This window comes from Asparagus officinalis, chromosome 1 (assembly GCF_001876935.1).
Source record: "Asparagus officinalis chromosome 1, Aspof.V1, whole genome shotgun sequence".
NCBI lineage: Eukaryota > Viridiplantae > Streptophyta > Magnoliopsida > Asparagales > Asparagaceae > Asparagus > Asparagus officinalis.
This window is the reverse complement of record NC_033794.1, coordinates 90077922-90094421: the sequence shown is the minus strand read 5'-3', so window position 1 is coordinate 90094421 and position 16500 is coordinate 90077922. Positions and strand designations below refer to the sequence as shown.

Here is a 16500-nt window from a genome sequence, read left to right as displayed (position 1 = left end):
TCTTCTCTCTCCGCCGTCCGATCGTCCTCCTCCCTTTCCTTCACCAATCCAACGTCTATCAATCGCCGCCGCCTTCGCCTCCAAGAGATCTCCCTCTCCTCCATTCGATGCAGCGCCGCCGCAGGTGATCTCTTTTTATCTTCGATTTCGTTTAGGGTTTTTTGCCTTTCATATTTGCAAATATACCCTCGAAAACCAAACATCTGCTACTTTACCCCAAAAGTCATGTAAGAAATATCCCTAAATTTTTTTTGTCAGCCCGTTCTAAAACTAACGAAGTTAAAGGTTTTTTTGGGTGTATTTTAATTCAGTGGTGTAGACCTACGGGCAAATTAGCAGATATGTGGATTTGGGAGTAATTAATCAATTATTTGGGGGGGGTTTAAAAGCAAAGTCTTGAATTTGATTGTTGAAATGTCTCAGCAGCACCAGTATCTGGTAGCATGGCGCCTGCGATCTCTTTGACCGAGAACGCTTTGGAGCATTTGAATAAGATGAGATCGGAAAAAAGCGAGGATCTTTGCTTGAGAATTGGGGTCAAGCAAGGTGGGTGCTCTGGCATGTCTTACACTATGGAGTTTGAGAGCCGGGCGAATGCGAGGCCGGATGACTCGATTATGGAGTACGACGGTTTTGTGATTGGTATGGGCATTCTCTCTCTCTCCTTTTTAAGGATTTTATGTTGGTAACCTTGGGTATTAAGTGGATTAAACTAAGAAGTGTGTTGATGGAAAACTTTTTGATTTTGTATTGCATGAAGCGGTGTTTGTATTTCTAATTTTCTAAAGCTCTTGTTTTCACAATCTTAGATAGGAAGTATACTGTGTGAAGTTTGCCAATTGAGTCAACAATTATGGATAATGGAACAATAATGTATATTTATGCATGCTAAGCTAGTGGTAAAGTGATGGGGTTTGATTGTAGAAAGTCCCTTGTTCAGGTTCAGAGTAGTCTTTGTGTTTTCTTTCTCAAAAGACTATCTGATTGACAAGGTTCTATGAGTAGTGAATTTATTGGGAACATGGCATGGTTATTTAAATAGTTCAAAGTTTAATCTTTTTGGTCTGTATCATATCAATTTTCTAATGACTTTGTTGGATTAATAGTTCTCGAAGTAGTCTTCTGCTTAAAAAGTCACAGTATTGAAGTTGTATAAAATGTTATTAATTGTTCTTTCACGTAATGTTGCACTGACATGAAGGAAAAAAAACTAGCTGTGCAAGTCTAGTCGAGAATTTAGGTAGTTTTCTCTTTCAAAGTGCAAGGAAAGTGTAAATGTGCAATCATGCTTAGAGATATGTCTGGAAAAGTGATGTCTCGTGTATGAATTACCCATCATCATCACTGACTTGTGTAAGAGACTTAAAGTTGTTAGCAAGAAACTAGTGACCAGAGGTGACTGGTCTATGTTGAAAGTATCAATATGCTCTTTTGTAAAAGAAAGAGAGAGAGAACACTAGGAGGGCCAGTACAACTACACAACTCATCAAGAGCGCAAAACTGTCTCTTTCCATCTTAGAATCATATTCCTTCTAGAAATCACGATTCCAACTTTTGGACAAACAAATGGCATTTGATAGATTGAAGAAGCCAGTTACTTGTAGTTATTATTAATGGAGCCATGGAAATGACATAATAGGAAACAAATTGATTTGTTTCCATTGGTAATAAGGAATTAATTATGATGGGTAGAAAGTGGTCTGTGCTTGCCTGGAAATATGGTTAATTTGGTACGAGTGTTGGAGAGTAAGTTCAATAATAAGATGAAAGTTGTAGCCCTTGAGATCAAACCTTCGCTATCATAGGTGAAAGAATAATTGTTGGATAGTAATGGACTTTAGTATAAGTTGCATTAATTAATCAAATGATAAAACCACTTGGCTAAGGTACTTACAGCTAAAACTAGGTGAACAATAAATACCATTAGTTTCAATCATTGTAGACATACACAAGCATTGGTTGCAGCAAACCAATGAAGTAACTTACAAAGTTTTGACCCAAAAAATGAAAAATAAAAATGGAAAAAGAAAGAAAAGAAAAAAATGGTTGCACCTGTTGAGAACAGGACACTGGTATGGATATGGAGAATCTTAAAAAGTCAGGATATAGGCATGTATTTGATACATCACTTAGTAAATTGTATTAAATTATTAATGTATTAGGTATTTGTGCACGTGCGTGTGTATATATATGCATGTATGTGTGGGTGCGCGCGCGCGCGCATGCGTGCGTGTGCGTGAACAGAAAGGGCGAAACCAAATGATGAGCTTGCAGTAGGAGTTTTGCTAATATTGATGTTACAATAGAATGGGTATGCAAGTTTACTTTTAGTCTCTTACATGCTGCAGGAGGTTTCTATGAGTTTGTAATTGATGGCTTAGGTCATTGTTCCAAAGCTCAACGTACACCACAACCAAAGATAAACAACCAAATTTAAAATAAGAGAATAAGATGTGGCATCCTGTGAGTGAATTTTCTGTTCTATGTTCTGAATTTTTTTTTCTGGATATCACCAATTTTTGTGCTTAAATGTGTTTATTGTGAGACCACTTTATACAGTGCTATGGACTATAACTATAACATTATATATTATGTATATTTTATATATATGTATATATTATATATAGTATATTATAAGTAATATTATATATATATATATATATCATAATATTATACTTATATATATTAAAGGATATGGGTATGCTGTACAAGCACAAAAAAGTTTGTGCTTGGTAATTGAGGTGGGATTATTTCATCCACTCTTCAATTATGCGGACCACATTAATGGGTTGACATGTGTCCCCCAATTTGAAATGAGTGAGAGAAGGGACAATCACTCCAAGCACAAAATTTGTGTCTGGACCAAGTATACGCATTCTCTCTCTCTCTCTCTCTCTCTCTCTCTTATATAGTATATATTATATATTATACATACTATATATATATATATATATATATATATGTCTCTCTGTGTGTGTGTGTAGATATGTGTGTGTATTGGAAAATAACGCACATAACAGAAAGGGAGAAACCAAATGATGAGCTTGCAATAGGAGTTTTGCTAATATTGATGTTACAATAGAATGGGTATGTAAGTTTACTTTTAGTCTCTTACATGCTGCAGGAGGTTTCTATGTGTTTGTAATTGATGGCTTAGGCCATTGTTCCAAAGCTCAATGTATACCACAACCAAAGATAAACAACTAAATATAAAATAAGAGAATAAGATGTGGCATCCTGTGAGTGAATTCTATTCTATGTTCTGAATTTTTTTTGGATATCACCAATTTTTGTGCTTAAATGTGTTTCTTGTGAAGACTACTTTATACTAATGCCTATGCAGCTATAACTGTAAGTTTCAAGAAGTATGGTGCTCATGTACTTAATTGTCTTCTACTCTTAAATATGCACTATATACATCCAAAGAACGTAACATAATTTGGAATTTCTTGGTGAAAGTGACTTGGCTTCTGTCCATTTATTATGACCACTTTACTGATAATTTCTTTCCATAGTGAATCCAATCGAACTAAGGGCTGTCCTAGGATACATCAGTCTCAATCTGACATCAAAACTAGCATCTAATGGGTACTGTAGCAAGCAAGAGAACCATATGATGTTTGTCTTCCACCAGTTAGCACAAAGCCGTCCAAATTCTGTATATTTATTTAACAACAAAACATACGTCCAGAATAGGAAAACTCTAATTTCAATTAGTGTTCCTCTGTAGGTCTATACCACTAAGCCATCCCCTGCATTAATTAGTTCATTGAATGATCAATCCAAACTAATATTAAACCCAACCCCATGAAAAGAAAAGGAAAAAAAAACCTAGGTAATATCGCTTCACTTAATGTTGGGGATAGGGACTATGCGCTCCAAATATGGATCCTTCATGCTGGAACTTGTAGCCTTCCATCAATCAATCGTTGTGCTCCCCCCGTGTGGGAATCCTGGCATGAGAGTACCACCTGCTGGTCGCAAGAGTAGTCTTGTCTCTTATGCGCAAAGAAAAGAAAAGAGAAACTGGAAACTTGGCTATCTTTTGTGATGGAAGCCTGTACTAACACCAAAAATTAAGGCACACTATGTAATAGCAGGCAGTTTGGTAATGCCAGGCAACTTTGCCGTCACCTTCATTTTTTTTTAGGTTGCTCATTGAGATCGCCTAGCCATGTCTTAAGTATTTTTTTAGGTGGTCCCATTAGACCTTCACAACTCGCATTTTCATATGCTTGAGTTTCCTTGGAATCCTTGATTTCTGTTCTTGGGAGTTCATAGGATTAATCATCTGGCGTATGACTAAGGACTGATTTTTTGTTGGAATCATTGATTTGCCTGATTAGGTTTAAGTAAAAGCTACTCGGTTGGTTCTTGGTTACTGCTATTTTTTAGTGGATGACTATAGTTGTGTATTTTATATTTTTAATATAAAGTTTATATTTTTTTCTGTCTCGGTTGGAAATTTTGAATAACCATAGTGAAAAATAGGCACTCCGTTTATCTTTTTGCTTTCCTATGATCATTTCAGTGCAATTTGTTTTCCACACCAAAATTTTCCTTGCTAATGTTCGTTTCCTTATCTACTACAGGCTTTATTTACTAATCAGTGGTCGTGACTCTTATGCAAACTATACAAATTAAGCTTTTCAGACATGTCAGGGTTATCTTTCTCTTGTGTCCGCTTGTCAACGTATTTTGAGTGCATTATGTCATTTAGTTTATAGTTAGGAATTATTCTAGATATCTGGTATTCAGGTCTCTCTGTCAACATTTGATGCCCTAACAGATGTTAGCTCCCCAGCTCTTGGCACCAAAGTTTTTTATTTGTTGGGAGCCTTTTTCGTTTGGTTCTTTTAAGATTTTCATGCCATGCAAGCAATGTTTTAAAAAGTTCCCGTCTAGCTTGCCTAGGCTCCCGCCTAGAGCTAGGCAGTACGTAGACTGCCTAGGCTCCCCCGCCTAGGTCTTGAGAGTATCTAGGGAGCAAAGATTGCTTATGCGGACTGCACTGCTAGGCCTTGGCTGTAATTTCTTTTGTTGCTGCCTTCACATTCTCTGACCTCCTCTGAACTCCTCTGGCCTCTTCCGACTGTGAACACCTCTTCCAACTCTTCCAACTCTGACCTTCCACCGCTTAAATGACAAAAAAATTCCTAGGCCTAGCGCCTAGGTGCTAGATGATAGTTTAGCACCTAGCGTTACTAGTGCTTTCGATAAAATTGATTGTAATTAACAAATAAAAAAGAGGAAATCGCCTAGGCCCATCCTAGAGTCCCTCCTAGGCTCTTGGCTCCGGGTCCAAAGCCTAGGCCACCTAGCACTTTCTATAAACTTGCATGCAAAAATTCATAAAATGCAGAGTGCTTTCTTTCTTTATTTTAACCCATATCAACGAACATTGCGATTATGTTTTGTGTTTAGTGACAATTTGAAAATATACAGCGGTAATGATTTCTCCTAATGTTTTAAATTCCGTCTTCATTCGATAATACAACTCCAGCTTATCTTTCTTTGGGAATGAGAATGATTTAGTGTTTTAATCAAATGTCATATCTACTTCACCTTGTTGTAGTGATTACTTTGTTCCTCTAGGTACTTGAATACCCTTTTTATTCTTCTTCTCTTTTTGCAGTTTGTGATCCCAAGAGCCTTCTCTTCCTGTTTGGCATGCAGCTGGATTTCAGTGATGCTCTCATCGGTGGAGGTTTCTCATTCAAGAACCCAAATGCCACACAAACATGTGGTTGTGGAAAATCCTTCGCTGCTGAAATGTAGAAATACATGACAAGCACATAGGACATGGTAAATAAAGATGCTTGTAATTAAACAGATATGCACAAAATTAGTCCGTGATTAGTGCGACAACGACTACATGCGTAGCTTGGGTGGTAAATATACTGTTTGGAAACTGTTATTTCATTTGAGACAAAAGCTTGATTATTTTCCATCCAGCGGCTATTATTGCATCTTGAAGCACTACGGGTCGAGGTATTTCAATTGTTACTGTTGTTCTTTGTGATGACCTGCTTTGTTTCACTTTGTTCAAGATACGGGTTCAGAGCCTTCCTTTCCTTTCCCCCCTTATTTGTTATTGTTTTGTGGTGTAAGCCATAAGGTGGCGTCTTCTCTCTCTTTTCCTCCATTTTCCTCCTTTAACCTCGTCTTTTTTGGGCGCTCATTTTTCGCTTCACTTAAAATCCCAATGGCCGCTTTATGATGTTTATGTGATATTCTCTGTTTGGGAAGTCAAAGTATTCGCTGAGGCCACATAAAGCGGACGCCATGATGCGGATTAAGTTAAAAAAATAAAGTGTCTTGGGGATTTTCTAAAATTCCCAGATAGAAGAAATTTTCGTTTTAAACCCATTAAGGTTTTTTTTTAATCTCGTCTCTAAATAGTCGGAGTTGGCAACCCGACTATTTTGCTAATGACCCTGTCTAATTGGCCGGGGTTCCCAACCCCGACCATTTTGCCTTAGCCGATTCCAGCTCGACTCGTCAGCTGGGTGCAAAGGTCTTTCGAATGGTCGGGGTTGGGAACCCTGACCAATTTGAAAAGGGCTTTCGAATTGGTCGGGGTTACCAACTCCGACTAATTTAGTTAGGACATTAGAAAAATAGTCGGGATTAACAATCCCGACTATTTAGAGACGAGATTAAAAAAAATTGACTCATTTCGTGGCCACGTTACTGATGTGGCCACAAAGTGGGACGATTTCGGTTATTAAAATGAGAGTAGGTTGGTTTTTAAAAATAAAAGTTGGACTGGGTTTAAAATGAAAATTTCTTCTTCCCAGATATATTAATATTACTCGCTTGTTGAGGGTTTCAAATTTTTTGGGGTTAAAGTGCTAAACACCCGAATTTATTGAGGGTGTTGTGAAACTTGTCCAATTTATTGAGGGTGTTGTGAAATTTACCCTTTTAGAATGATATAAATCTAAATATGTGTATATAATTAATTAAAATCTAAGTATGTATTAGAGGAGACCTTGTTTTAAGTTGATAAATAAGAATTTTTTTGTAAATCTATGTTAGCATAAAGTTTTGTTTTTTTTTTGTTTTTTATTTTTTTAAAGGATCAAAGTTAGCATAAAGCTATAACAAGGTTTAACCGTAGTTAACATAGCATCTATTACTATTATTTGAGAAAAGCCATATTTTTGGTTCTACCCTTATTTGTGTTGAGATTTTAAAAATTTTAACATATATCATCAACAATATATTGTACATTGAAACTAGTTAAAAGGATTGAATTATAAAGATCTAATAACACCGTAACTATCATCCACTACTTGTTAAATGTCCCCACTCCACATATTTTTCAATAGTAAGATAATTTATATCACTTTTGGCAATAAAATTCTAAAAATCTATTCATACTAATATTGACTATTAATGTGTTAGAAATATTTTTATAGGCTCAAGTGTTATATATAATGCGTGCAACTGGAGAACCAATCTTTATAACGAAAACTTTCACAAGCAAATTTTAAACCACTCTAAAAATGGCAGAATTGCCCTCGTTTTATGAATCACTGTTGGTTACAAGTGAAACACTCCTGTGACCAAGGGGTTGTTTGTTTTAACAAATTTTTTAGCATTTGAGGTGGATTTGAATTTCTTAAAACAAAAACGTCTCATTTTTATTTATGGGATTCCATAGAGTGTTAGTTTCCCAAAAAAAGGCATTATGTATCCATAGAATGAAAAAAGTAGAAACTTTTGGGGTTTTTCAAAATCCTACAATTTGAAGAGGATTTGCTAAGTATTAAAAATTTAAAGTTTTGGAATTGGATATCCATACATTTTGTATTTTTTTATATTTTAGAGTTTGAATCAAATAATACACTATTTTTTTTAGAATTTGGTTTCCTCTAATCAAGTTGAACCAAACATGAGATTAGGAATTCCAAAATATCTTAAAAACATATGGATTTAAAATTCTTGATGAGATTCCAAATCCTATAATTTTAGGATTTGAACCAAACAGCTCCCAAGTAATAGGCAAAAAAAAATCTCAAAGTTACAAAACCACCCTCCAAAACCTTCTTTTTTGCATTTTACAACACAGCAACTTTGCGTAATTCATGTCAAAATCAAGAAAACTAAGGCCTTTAATGATAAAAAAGCTCAATGAGCTGAAGATAATAACGCCGCGACCGAGAACAAGCGAGAGCGGGGTTTTCGTCGGTGGGGAAAAAATTTAAAGCGAGGGGAAAAAAAAGAAGAAAAAAAAGGTGGGGAAAAATGTCTGCTTCTTTAACTTCTTCCCTCTCCCTCGCTTTCAATCGGCACCGCCACGTTTGCACCCAAAATCACACCCACTCCTCCATCCCCATCCAGCTCTATCCGCCACGTGGCAGAGTGTCAGCGCGCGCCAAGTTCGAGAAGTTCGACGGCGATGCCACCACAGGTCCCGCCGCCTCCGAGTCCGAAGTGGATTCGGGCCAAGAGCAGCGAGAGTCAGTGGAGGATCAAGATAGGTAAATTTATTTGCAAAATTTGGACAGAAATTATGATTTTTTTATATATTTTTTTTATTTCTTTACTTGATAAAAAGAAGAGGTTTTGGTGCAGCGATTTGCCTTCAGATTTGGAGGATGCGATTCGGCAGTCGAGCAAAGCCAGCGCGGACTTCATATCCAGTGGAGGGATGAGAGCAATGGTAATACAGGGTTATTTGCACTTTGGTACCTAAAGTTTACACCATTACTTTGATAGTCAAAGTTCTTATAACTTTGATACACCAAAGTTTTTTTTTTCGAACAAATTTTCACTGTAGACCCAAACGGAATTTTAATTACCAAAATCGATGGATTTTTTTTTTAATTATCAAAATCGACCCGTTTTATGCCACGTAGGCTTAATCTAGTTTCCTAATTAGTCGGAGTTGCCAACCCCGACTGTTTAGGAGTTGTTAAACCCCGATTAGAAGCCTTAAAACCCGGTTTAACAACTCCTAAACAGTCGGGGTTGGCAACCCCGACTAATTAGGAAACTGGATTATGCCTACGTGGCATAAAACGGGTCGATTTTGGTAATTAAAAAAAATCGGTCGATTTTGGTAATAAAAAATTGGTTTTGGTCTACAGTGAAAATTTGTTCTTTTTTTTTTGACACTTTGCTACCTGAAAGTTTACACCTTTTTAAACTTTGATCCATCAAACTTTTGCTTTTACTGCTTTGATACCCCAAACTTAAAATTTGTGTAAACTTTGGGGTTAACAAGTTTAAAAAAAAATGTGTAAAACTTTCGGGTATTAAAGTGCCGGGAAAAAGCTTTGGGGTATCAAAGTTAAAAAAAGAGTAAACTTTTAGGTTATCAAAGTTAAAAAAAATAAACGTTAGGGTACCAAAGTGCAAATAACCTCAGTGTGGTAGAATTGGGAGGTTAACTAGTAAATATCTAGATTTGGGGGGAAACTTGTAAAAACCCATTTTTTACTTTTAAGCTATGATTTTTTAAATGTTCGCGTTAATTTTTGTTTAATTTCAGGTAGAACTTTTAATTCCTCAATTGCAATTTCTTGACGCTGAAGGTGCTCAAGCTGAGCTATGGGAATTGTCGAGAATTTTCTTGGAGACTTTAATTGAGGAGACGGGAATTCAGGTTTGCATGTATAGTTCATCTTGATCTTAATACACATTTGAAGATGTATGAAAAATGTTGCCAAAAAAGAAGATTTTGTCGGGTGAAGTGTAGTAATTGCTACATATTGTTGTAGTTTGAAGTCTCTAGAGAACTTAAAATTTTGGTTATGGTTTACAATTATCATATTGTTATAGAAATTATTAAAATTCTATTTTCCCATTTAATAGGTTAATTGCTGAAGAGCCCCTTGTACTGTAAGAATAGTCACATATACCCCCTTTAACTATTTTATTAGTATCCAAGCAACATTATTTCCCTCGCTAGGTTGAGATGTCATATGAGAATCATGTCACGGTAAATTGACCTTTTGCCTTTTGGCTGTGGCAAAAAGACACCTTGTGAGTTTTAGGGCTGTAATTGCTAATTAAAATAAAGTTTAGAGGATCCCCCCGATCTCATTTGAAGGTGTATCTATAAATATTCCTTTAATCTAAGAAGCACCAATGTTTGGGCACTAGCGTGAATGATAGATAACAGATTCAAAAAACTGAAATAGTATGCACAAAAATGATAGGGAATGACGAAAAGTACTATCTATGGTACATGTATCTCTCACGTGTCTGATTAAACGGAAAGTTTCCATGCTTTATAGGTCTTAATGATATATGGAAAGCTAATGGAATACTGGGAATATGAACTGGAGTTGACCTATAGGTCCATGAAAATAGTTGTCAATATCTTCTTTTGGTTGTTTTTTATCTTTCTGTACATCTATACAAGTTCCTTCACTGTTCTTTTGCATAATAGATTAATCATGTGATCATGTTTATGTACTGATGCAATTTTACGGGAAAGTATCAAGTGAACTGTCAACTATGGTAGTACATTTACTAATGGATAGACTAATTGGCTCAATTTCAGAGGGTAAGAGCAATATTTCCTGATGCTGGAGCAGCAGCTCTTTTAAAATATCAGTGGAAAGATGTGAAATTTGGGTTTTCCAGGTATTTGTTATACACGACTTCAACATATTCATCATTGTATTTAGATATAAAACTTCGAAATCTATAAAATGCTTAGCCAGCATTATCTTACCGTTATGCATATTTGTCTATTCTGTGCAAATTGTTTAAGCTATCAAGGTGTTAATAGTAAAGATTAGACTAGTACTTCTATGTAGTTTTGGTACTTATAAATCCACCTTCATTCTGTATCTTAAAAATACAAATATGGCAATTATACTTAATTTTCGATACTTTCAATAGACTAGATTTACCCCTACGCTCTGTGGTTATGGGTTATGCTACATAATATCATGTGTTTGAGTCTCATTGAAGGGCACGATCCTTTTGATGTATATGTTTGTACTTTTGATTATTATATGTCGTTATGCAGCTTAAGCGACAGGAAGCCTGTAGAGGATGAAGATGAAGTTGTGGTTATGATAGTTCCAGACTACCAAATGTTAGAATATGTGGAGCGCATTGCATCTAAGCTTTCAGGTGAAACGGTATGTAGTTTCATTTGGTATATTAATTGCAGGGATACTTTTTTCACTTATATATTGAGAAGTTGAAGAAAGAGTTGGGCTTAGTGATATAAATTTCAGGAAGATTCTTGCTTATCATACTGATGCTTAATTGAAAATTATTCAGAAATATGAAAAAAAACCTATTTGATCGATTCACAATTTAAGATCGATTTTGGTTAACCTTTAAAGTAATTCTCTTCCGCAGCTTATTATTCGTTTCAATTGCATTGTTAAATAAGATAGGAGGGTTAATTCTGTGATAGCAATTTGATAGAAATAGTGTCACTCAGGCACGTGACATGGATTGTATAGGGTCCTGATGTCTTAAATAGTATCTGGCTAGGAACCTTCAGAAATCGACTGGGGGAAACACATTATATGTAGATAAACAAGGACAAGGAGAATAAAATGAAAATCAACAACAAACTCTTTATCCCACAAAATTTGCATTCAGGTATGGGAATGTTTTTCACATATAACTCTCTGGGATTTATTCAATAGATGTTTGAGAGAGATTTTAAGCTTCTTTCAGCTAATCTGAAGCAGTCCCTTTCCTTTACTTGGGCTTAGCTCTAGGTATAAAAGTATTTGACATATCGAACAGCAGAAGAGTTAATCATTCTAAGACAATATATTTGATATGCGGTTTAAATTCCATATTTCTTGTGTTATACCTCCATAGATCAGTGGCAATTCTGTGGCTATTTTCCTAATCCCCCTGCCTTTTTGATATTTTAGAGTTCCGTATGACCTTAAGGCACCCTTTGGTTGCTCGCATCATCTCTGAACTTTGAACTCGGTTAGATTTTATCATATGCATCATAATGATGTTGAAAAAAATCTGTGTGTTTTACAAGTATCCACCAGAATAATTTGCTGACTTGAGCCTGAGCGGCTTTTTTTAGAAGGATATTGTTTCTCACACTAGCTTACTTGTGATTCCACTAGCCAAGACCTCTCATCATGTGGAATCCACGTCTTGTGAGTGAAGATGTTGGAGTTGGCTTCAATGTCCGCAAGCTACGTAAATATTTCTTAAGGTAAATTTGTTATTTATATCCCGTGCATATTTTCTAAGGAAATTGAAGCTAAAATGTTCCTGCGTTGATTAGCCTTCACATTTCTTCTAAATGAAGTTCTCTAATATTTCTATTATTTGCGCATTCTTTTGAGAAAAATGATAGAGTCTTAAACAGCCTCTCTATATTTCCAACTAGGCAAAGTTTCCCTTCTTCCTAGTTGGTCACTTCCCTCGACAATATACTACTTACTACAGAAGCGTTATAGTCTCAAGTAGCACTAAATCATGTACATGCATGCAAAGAAAAAAGTCTTTTGTTTCTTCCATCCCAAATGAGCCAAATCACTGCCAGCACAGTAAACTAATATTCCATTTAAGTCTATTGCTACTTATCCAGTCTAACCAAAGGTCTGTTAATATGCTCTCCTATAGTCCCCATACTATGCTTGAGAGAACTCCAAGCATCTTTAACATGCCCAAACTTCAAGATATTCCATTTTACAAACAGAATCATGTACTTTTCCTTTTAAAGAAAGAGCATCTGAAATGTTAAGTCTCCTTTTTGAAGCCAGCCACATGAAGAAAATATCAACTTCAAAAGGGATAGAAATGTTCCAATATCAGTGTGGACTTAACTCCTCCAAAACTGATGTAGGAACGGTTACAATTACCAGAAAAACCTTCTCCAATTTCTTCTTTCAACATCTCTATATGTGGATCTATTGATGTATGGCCTAAATAAAGCTCTACAACTTTGAACTCTTGAACCAAACTTCTAGTAAGATTTCTTCTGAAATGTACTGTCCAATATCGTTGGTCTGCAAATCACAAACATAAAGAGGCTATAAACACTGGTTTATGAATTGAAAAGTCAAAAAGATTAGAGAAAATATAGGCTAAATGCACGCCACTAATCCATCTGTCAAGCAAAAAGAAAACAATTTCATTTCCCACCTAATTGGATAATAGCTCCCGTAACAAAGCTGTCATTGGCTCGAAGAAACTCGTTTTCCTAAAAGCAGAGAGCAAAAAAATGTCTTATTCTATAATATTGAAAATAAACTGCTTCCATAATAAATCTGGAAAATGGAAAAAATTCCACAACTATCTGCCTAACAAAGAAATACTCTTTTGTTTCAAAGCCAATATCCCAGACCTTCTTGAGACTCAGGTTGACCAGTGATGGGGAATAATTAGGCCCAACATGAGCCTTAAACAGCGTCAAAGCCAACATCCCAGGACCTCTTGACACTTAGGTTGACAGGTGATGGGAAGTAATCAGGCCCAACATGGGCCTTAAACAGAGGCTAGAAACCACTTTCAACCCAAAAGCTTAAGCTGTTAGGTATTAGCCGTACATTGGGCCTTAAACAGAGGCTAAGAACCAATTTTAAACCAAAAGCTTAATCTGTTAGATATTGTTCCCAACTTCTATTTAAAACCCATAACTCTTCTTATCCTATCTGATGTGAGACTATCCTCTACTCAAACAGACTGACCACAGACTGACCTCTTTCAAATGAAGTAAACAAGTACATGGTGCATTTACCTAGTACTTTCCCAAATAATTTCTTCTTGCATGTATCTATGATTGGTTGTGTATATAGTTAGTTGAAAACAGAATGCTACTCGCCTTTTTGGTTTTTGGATCATTTGTTGCTTATATCTTTTATGTATTGTACGCAGCACCTTTACTGTTGTTTATTCAATGAGGCCTCTCCCATCTGGTGCAATCTTTAGATGCTATCCAGGGTGAGTTATAGAGAGATCTTTCCATCATTTGAAATTTATTACATGAGAAAAAGAATTAAAACTGCAGAGCCATTTGCATGAAAGTTTTTTTTTTTTAATTCTTCTTCTGGTTTCTTTTGCAGAATGTGGAAAGTGTTTTATGATGATGTGAATAGGCCGAACAGATATCTACTAGCAAAGGAACTACCCAGCCGTCCTGATGCAACAGAAGTTGAGGTCAGAAATATTTTTGTTCTTTTTTTGTCCTATAAGTTCGAGACTTCTATACCAGCAATATTTTGTAACTTGATCGTATAAACAAGAATTTTCATTGGTCTTCAAACATGTTGACACAATTTCCAGAACATTATCCTTTCCTCTTTTTTTATTTATATGATCAATCATTGGTTCTGTAGCGGCATGAATCATTTGGAAATCGATCCTCTTTTTATTTTGTATAATCAGTTAAATCTGTGCATGCTCATAGTGATGAATCATATTACAAGATAAATTATAAAAAAAACACGTACACTTGGTAGTGAATCTCACGCTTATGTCCAATACCGCACGCCTGTACAGTCAAAGTACTTTTCCGATACATATCAGATGCTATGGAGCTGTGTTTGATTTTATGAAACCAAAACCATATGTAGGAGCTGTATTTATCTTCAGAAGTCTTAATAAATCGTGTCAAACATCGTGAAATCATAGACCATCTAAATAGTCATATTAATGGACCATTGGACCACATAACTTCAACACCATGTGAGCATATGTGAAGCTTCGTGGACTTGTATATTCTTGGTATTGGGTTGGGCTTTCAGTTTTGGTTTGATTTAATTACTGGACTAGATCATGTATGGGTTCAGGGTATCAAAAATTTTCTGTTCTTTCTACTTTTATCAAAATTTTATAATCACTATTGGTTTGATGCACATTAAATATAGAGACATAAACACGCAGTCATGTCACTGTATTCCCGTATCCCACTTAAAAACTGGTTGTCATCATGTTTTGTGTTGTTTCATTTTCCATGTCTGTGTCCATGCTTTCTAGGTGGATAGTTTTACAGAGAAATTTATTTTCTTATTTAATATAATCAGTATCTAGTTGGCTCTTTTGTAAATTGTTGGATGCCACTTCTTCGGTAATTCAACAAAGAACCCTCTCTCACTTATATTCTTCATGCACAGTTAATCTTTGGAAACGTATCTGAGGAGTTTGAAAAGGGACCTTCATTGTTGGATGCAGCCATGGGGATGCTCACTTCATTAAACCGATTTATGAAAGCCATATCCAGGTGAATATCAGCTCATGCTTCATACTGTGGTGTACCGCTATGTGAAGCTATCATGGAGATGTTACTATTTACATGTTTACCTTACTACATCGGGTGTAATTCAGAAGATATAGCAAGTTCTTCATAGGTTTTTTTCCCCTTCCAAATTTTGTTACAATCAGAATGTAATGATCTTTATAACCACAGCATGTCTGGTTCACTACTCCAGTTATTTGAATACAGTTCCGAAGTCTTCTTATGACCTCTTTGCTCATTGTGATGAAATTATGGTTCTATACCATCTTTTAGGTTTTAATCTTTATTATATAGAACTGGACATAAAGTGTTAAGAACCAAACTTCATTTATCCCTTGATATCAATTGGATACATGATTAATCTTGCATTTCTTAAAGTGCGCAGAAATTTACTTCACATTGAGATTGGTTAAAAAAAAGCTCTGTCAATATCTAAGAAGATAAGATATTGATTTAACTTTCCATCTGAATGGGCATTTAACACCAGATATCTAGTTACTTATAAAGTACAGCGCGAAGAACTTTCACCTTTTACATTGTATTTGTTTCCGGTTTTACGATGATTTCCAATCCCAACAAATGTCTCTCTTGCTGCTTGCATCTCGTTGACCACATCTCCCATTTGCATCCTCTCTCCTGACGACTGTCTAGAGCACAAGAGGCCAATTCTAAGAACTGACACCAAACATTCTTCAGCTTCCACTCTTATATTTTGATTCTCCCCTTGGAATAGATATGGGTCTACGATTTTCATAATACCTTCAGGAAAGGCCATTTCAACAAATTTATGAAGATCGTGATCTTCTTCAAAAGTCTCACCAGTAGGCCTTTTCCCAGTAAACATCTCTAGCAGCAGTACTCCATAGCTGTAGACATCACCTTCAGTTGAAACTTGGTTGGCCACCCCATACTCTGTGACATCATTTTTTAAAGAAGATAATTCAATATCCATGTATAATACCTCCAACATATTAATTTTTACAGATGCGTGTAGTTTAAAGAAATGCCCTTATCAGTTTGATTATTCTCTAAGTATTGCTTATAAACAAAATAGGGAGGCCAATAATCGGACAGGTTATCATTCAGTACAGAAGAGGACTAGCTAGGAGATTTAACGTAATATTACAGATGAATATTCCTGTTGGGAAAAGTTGAAAGTTTGATTATGCAAGACGGCCCAAAGTTCGCGGGGTTTTAGTGGAACAAACAAAATGTTTGGGGGATGGGTTATTTTTTAATTTAAAATTTTCATTTTTATTGGGTTGAGTTTTTTTTTTCTTTTTTTTTTTGGGGGGGGGGGGGGG

General features: G+C 35.7%; 3 protein-coding genes across 3 annotated transcripts in view; 2 read left to right on the top strand and 1 right to left on the bottom strand.

Annotated features, from left to right (window-relative positions):
- Positions 7-5868, top strand: LOC109827691 (iron-sulfur assembly protein IscA, chloroplastic). The gene is made up of 3 exons (XM_020394701.1): positions 7-124; positions 427-642; positions 5636-5868. The coding sequence occupies exons 2-3, from the start codon at positions 444-446 to the stop codon at positions 5776-5778; spliced, it is 342 nt and encodes a 113-aa protein (XP_020250290.1). The 5' UTR covers positions 7-124; positions 427-443; the 3' UTR covers positions 5779-5868.
- Positions 8157-15422, top strand: LOC109827685. The gene is made up of 9 exons (XM_020394698.1): positions 8157-8489; positions 8584-8671; positions 9503-9616; positions 10520-10602; positions 10994-11108; positions 12078-12169; positions 13837-13902; positions 14025-14118; positions 15075-15422. Exons 1-9 carry the CDS (start codon positions 8254-8256, stop codon positions 15183-15185), a joined length of 999 nt encoding a protein of 332 aa, XP_020250287.1. The 5' UTR covers positions 8157-8253; the 3' UTR covers positions 15186-15422.
- LOC109827676 (receptor kinase-like protein Xa21) overlaps positions 12591-16500 on the bottom strand; it is a 7611-nt gene continuing 3701 nt past the window's right edge. Inside the window, exons 3-4 of the mRNA XM_020394688.1 lie at positions 15725-16108; positions 12591-12968 (exon numbers count right to left, since the gene is read on the bottom strand). Coding sequence (XP_020250277.1) covers positions 12745-12968; positions 15725-16108 — 608 coding nt within the window. The 3' untranslated portion in view covers positions 12591-12744. The remainder of the gene's footprint in view (positions 12969-15724; positions 16109-16500) is intronic.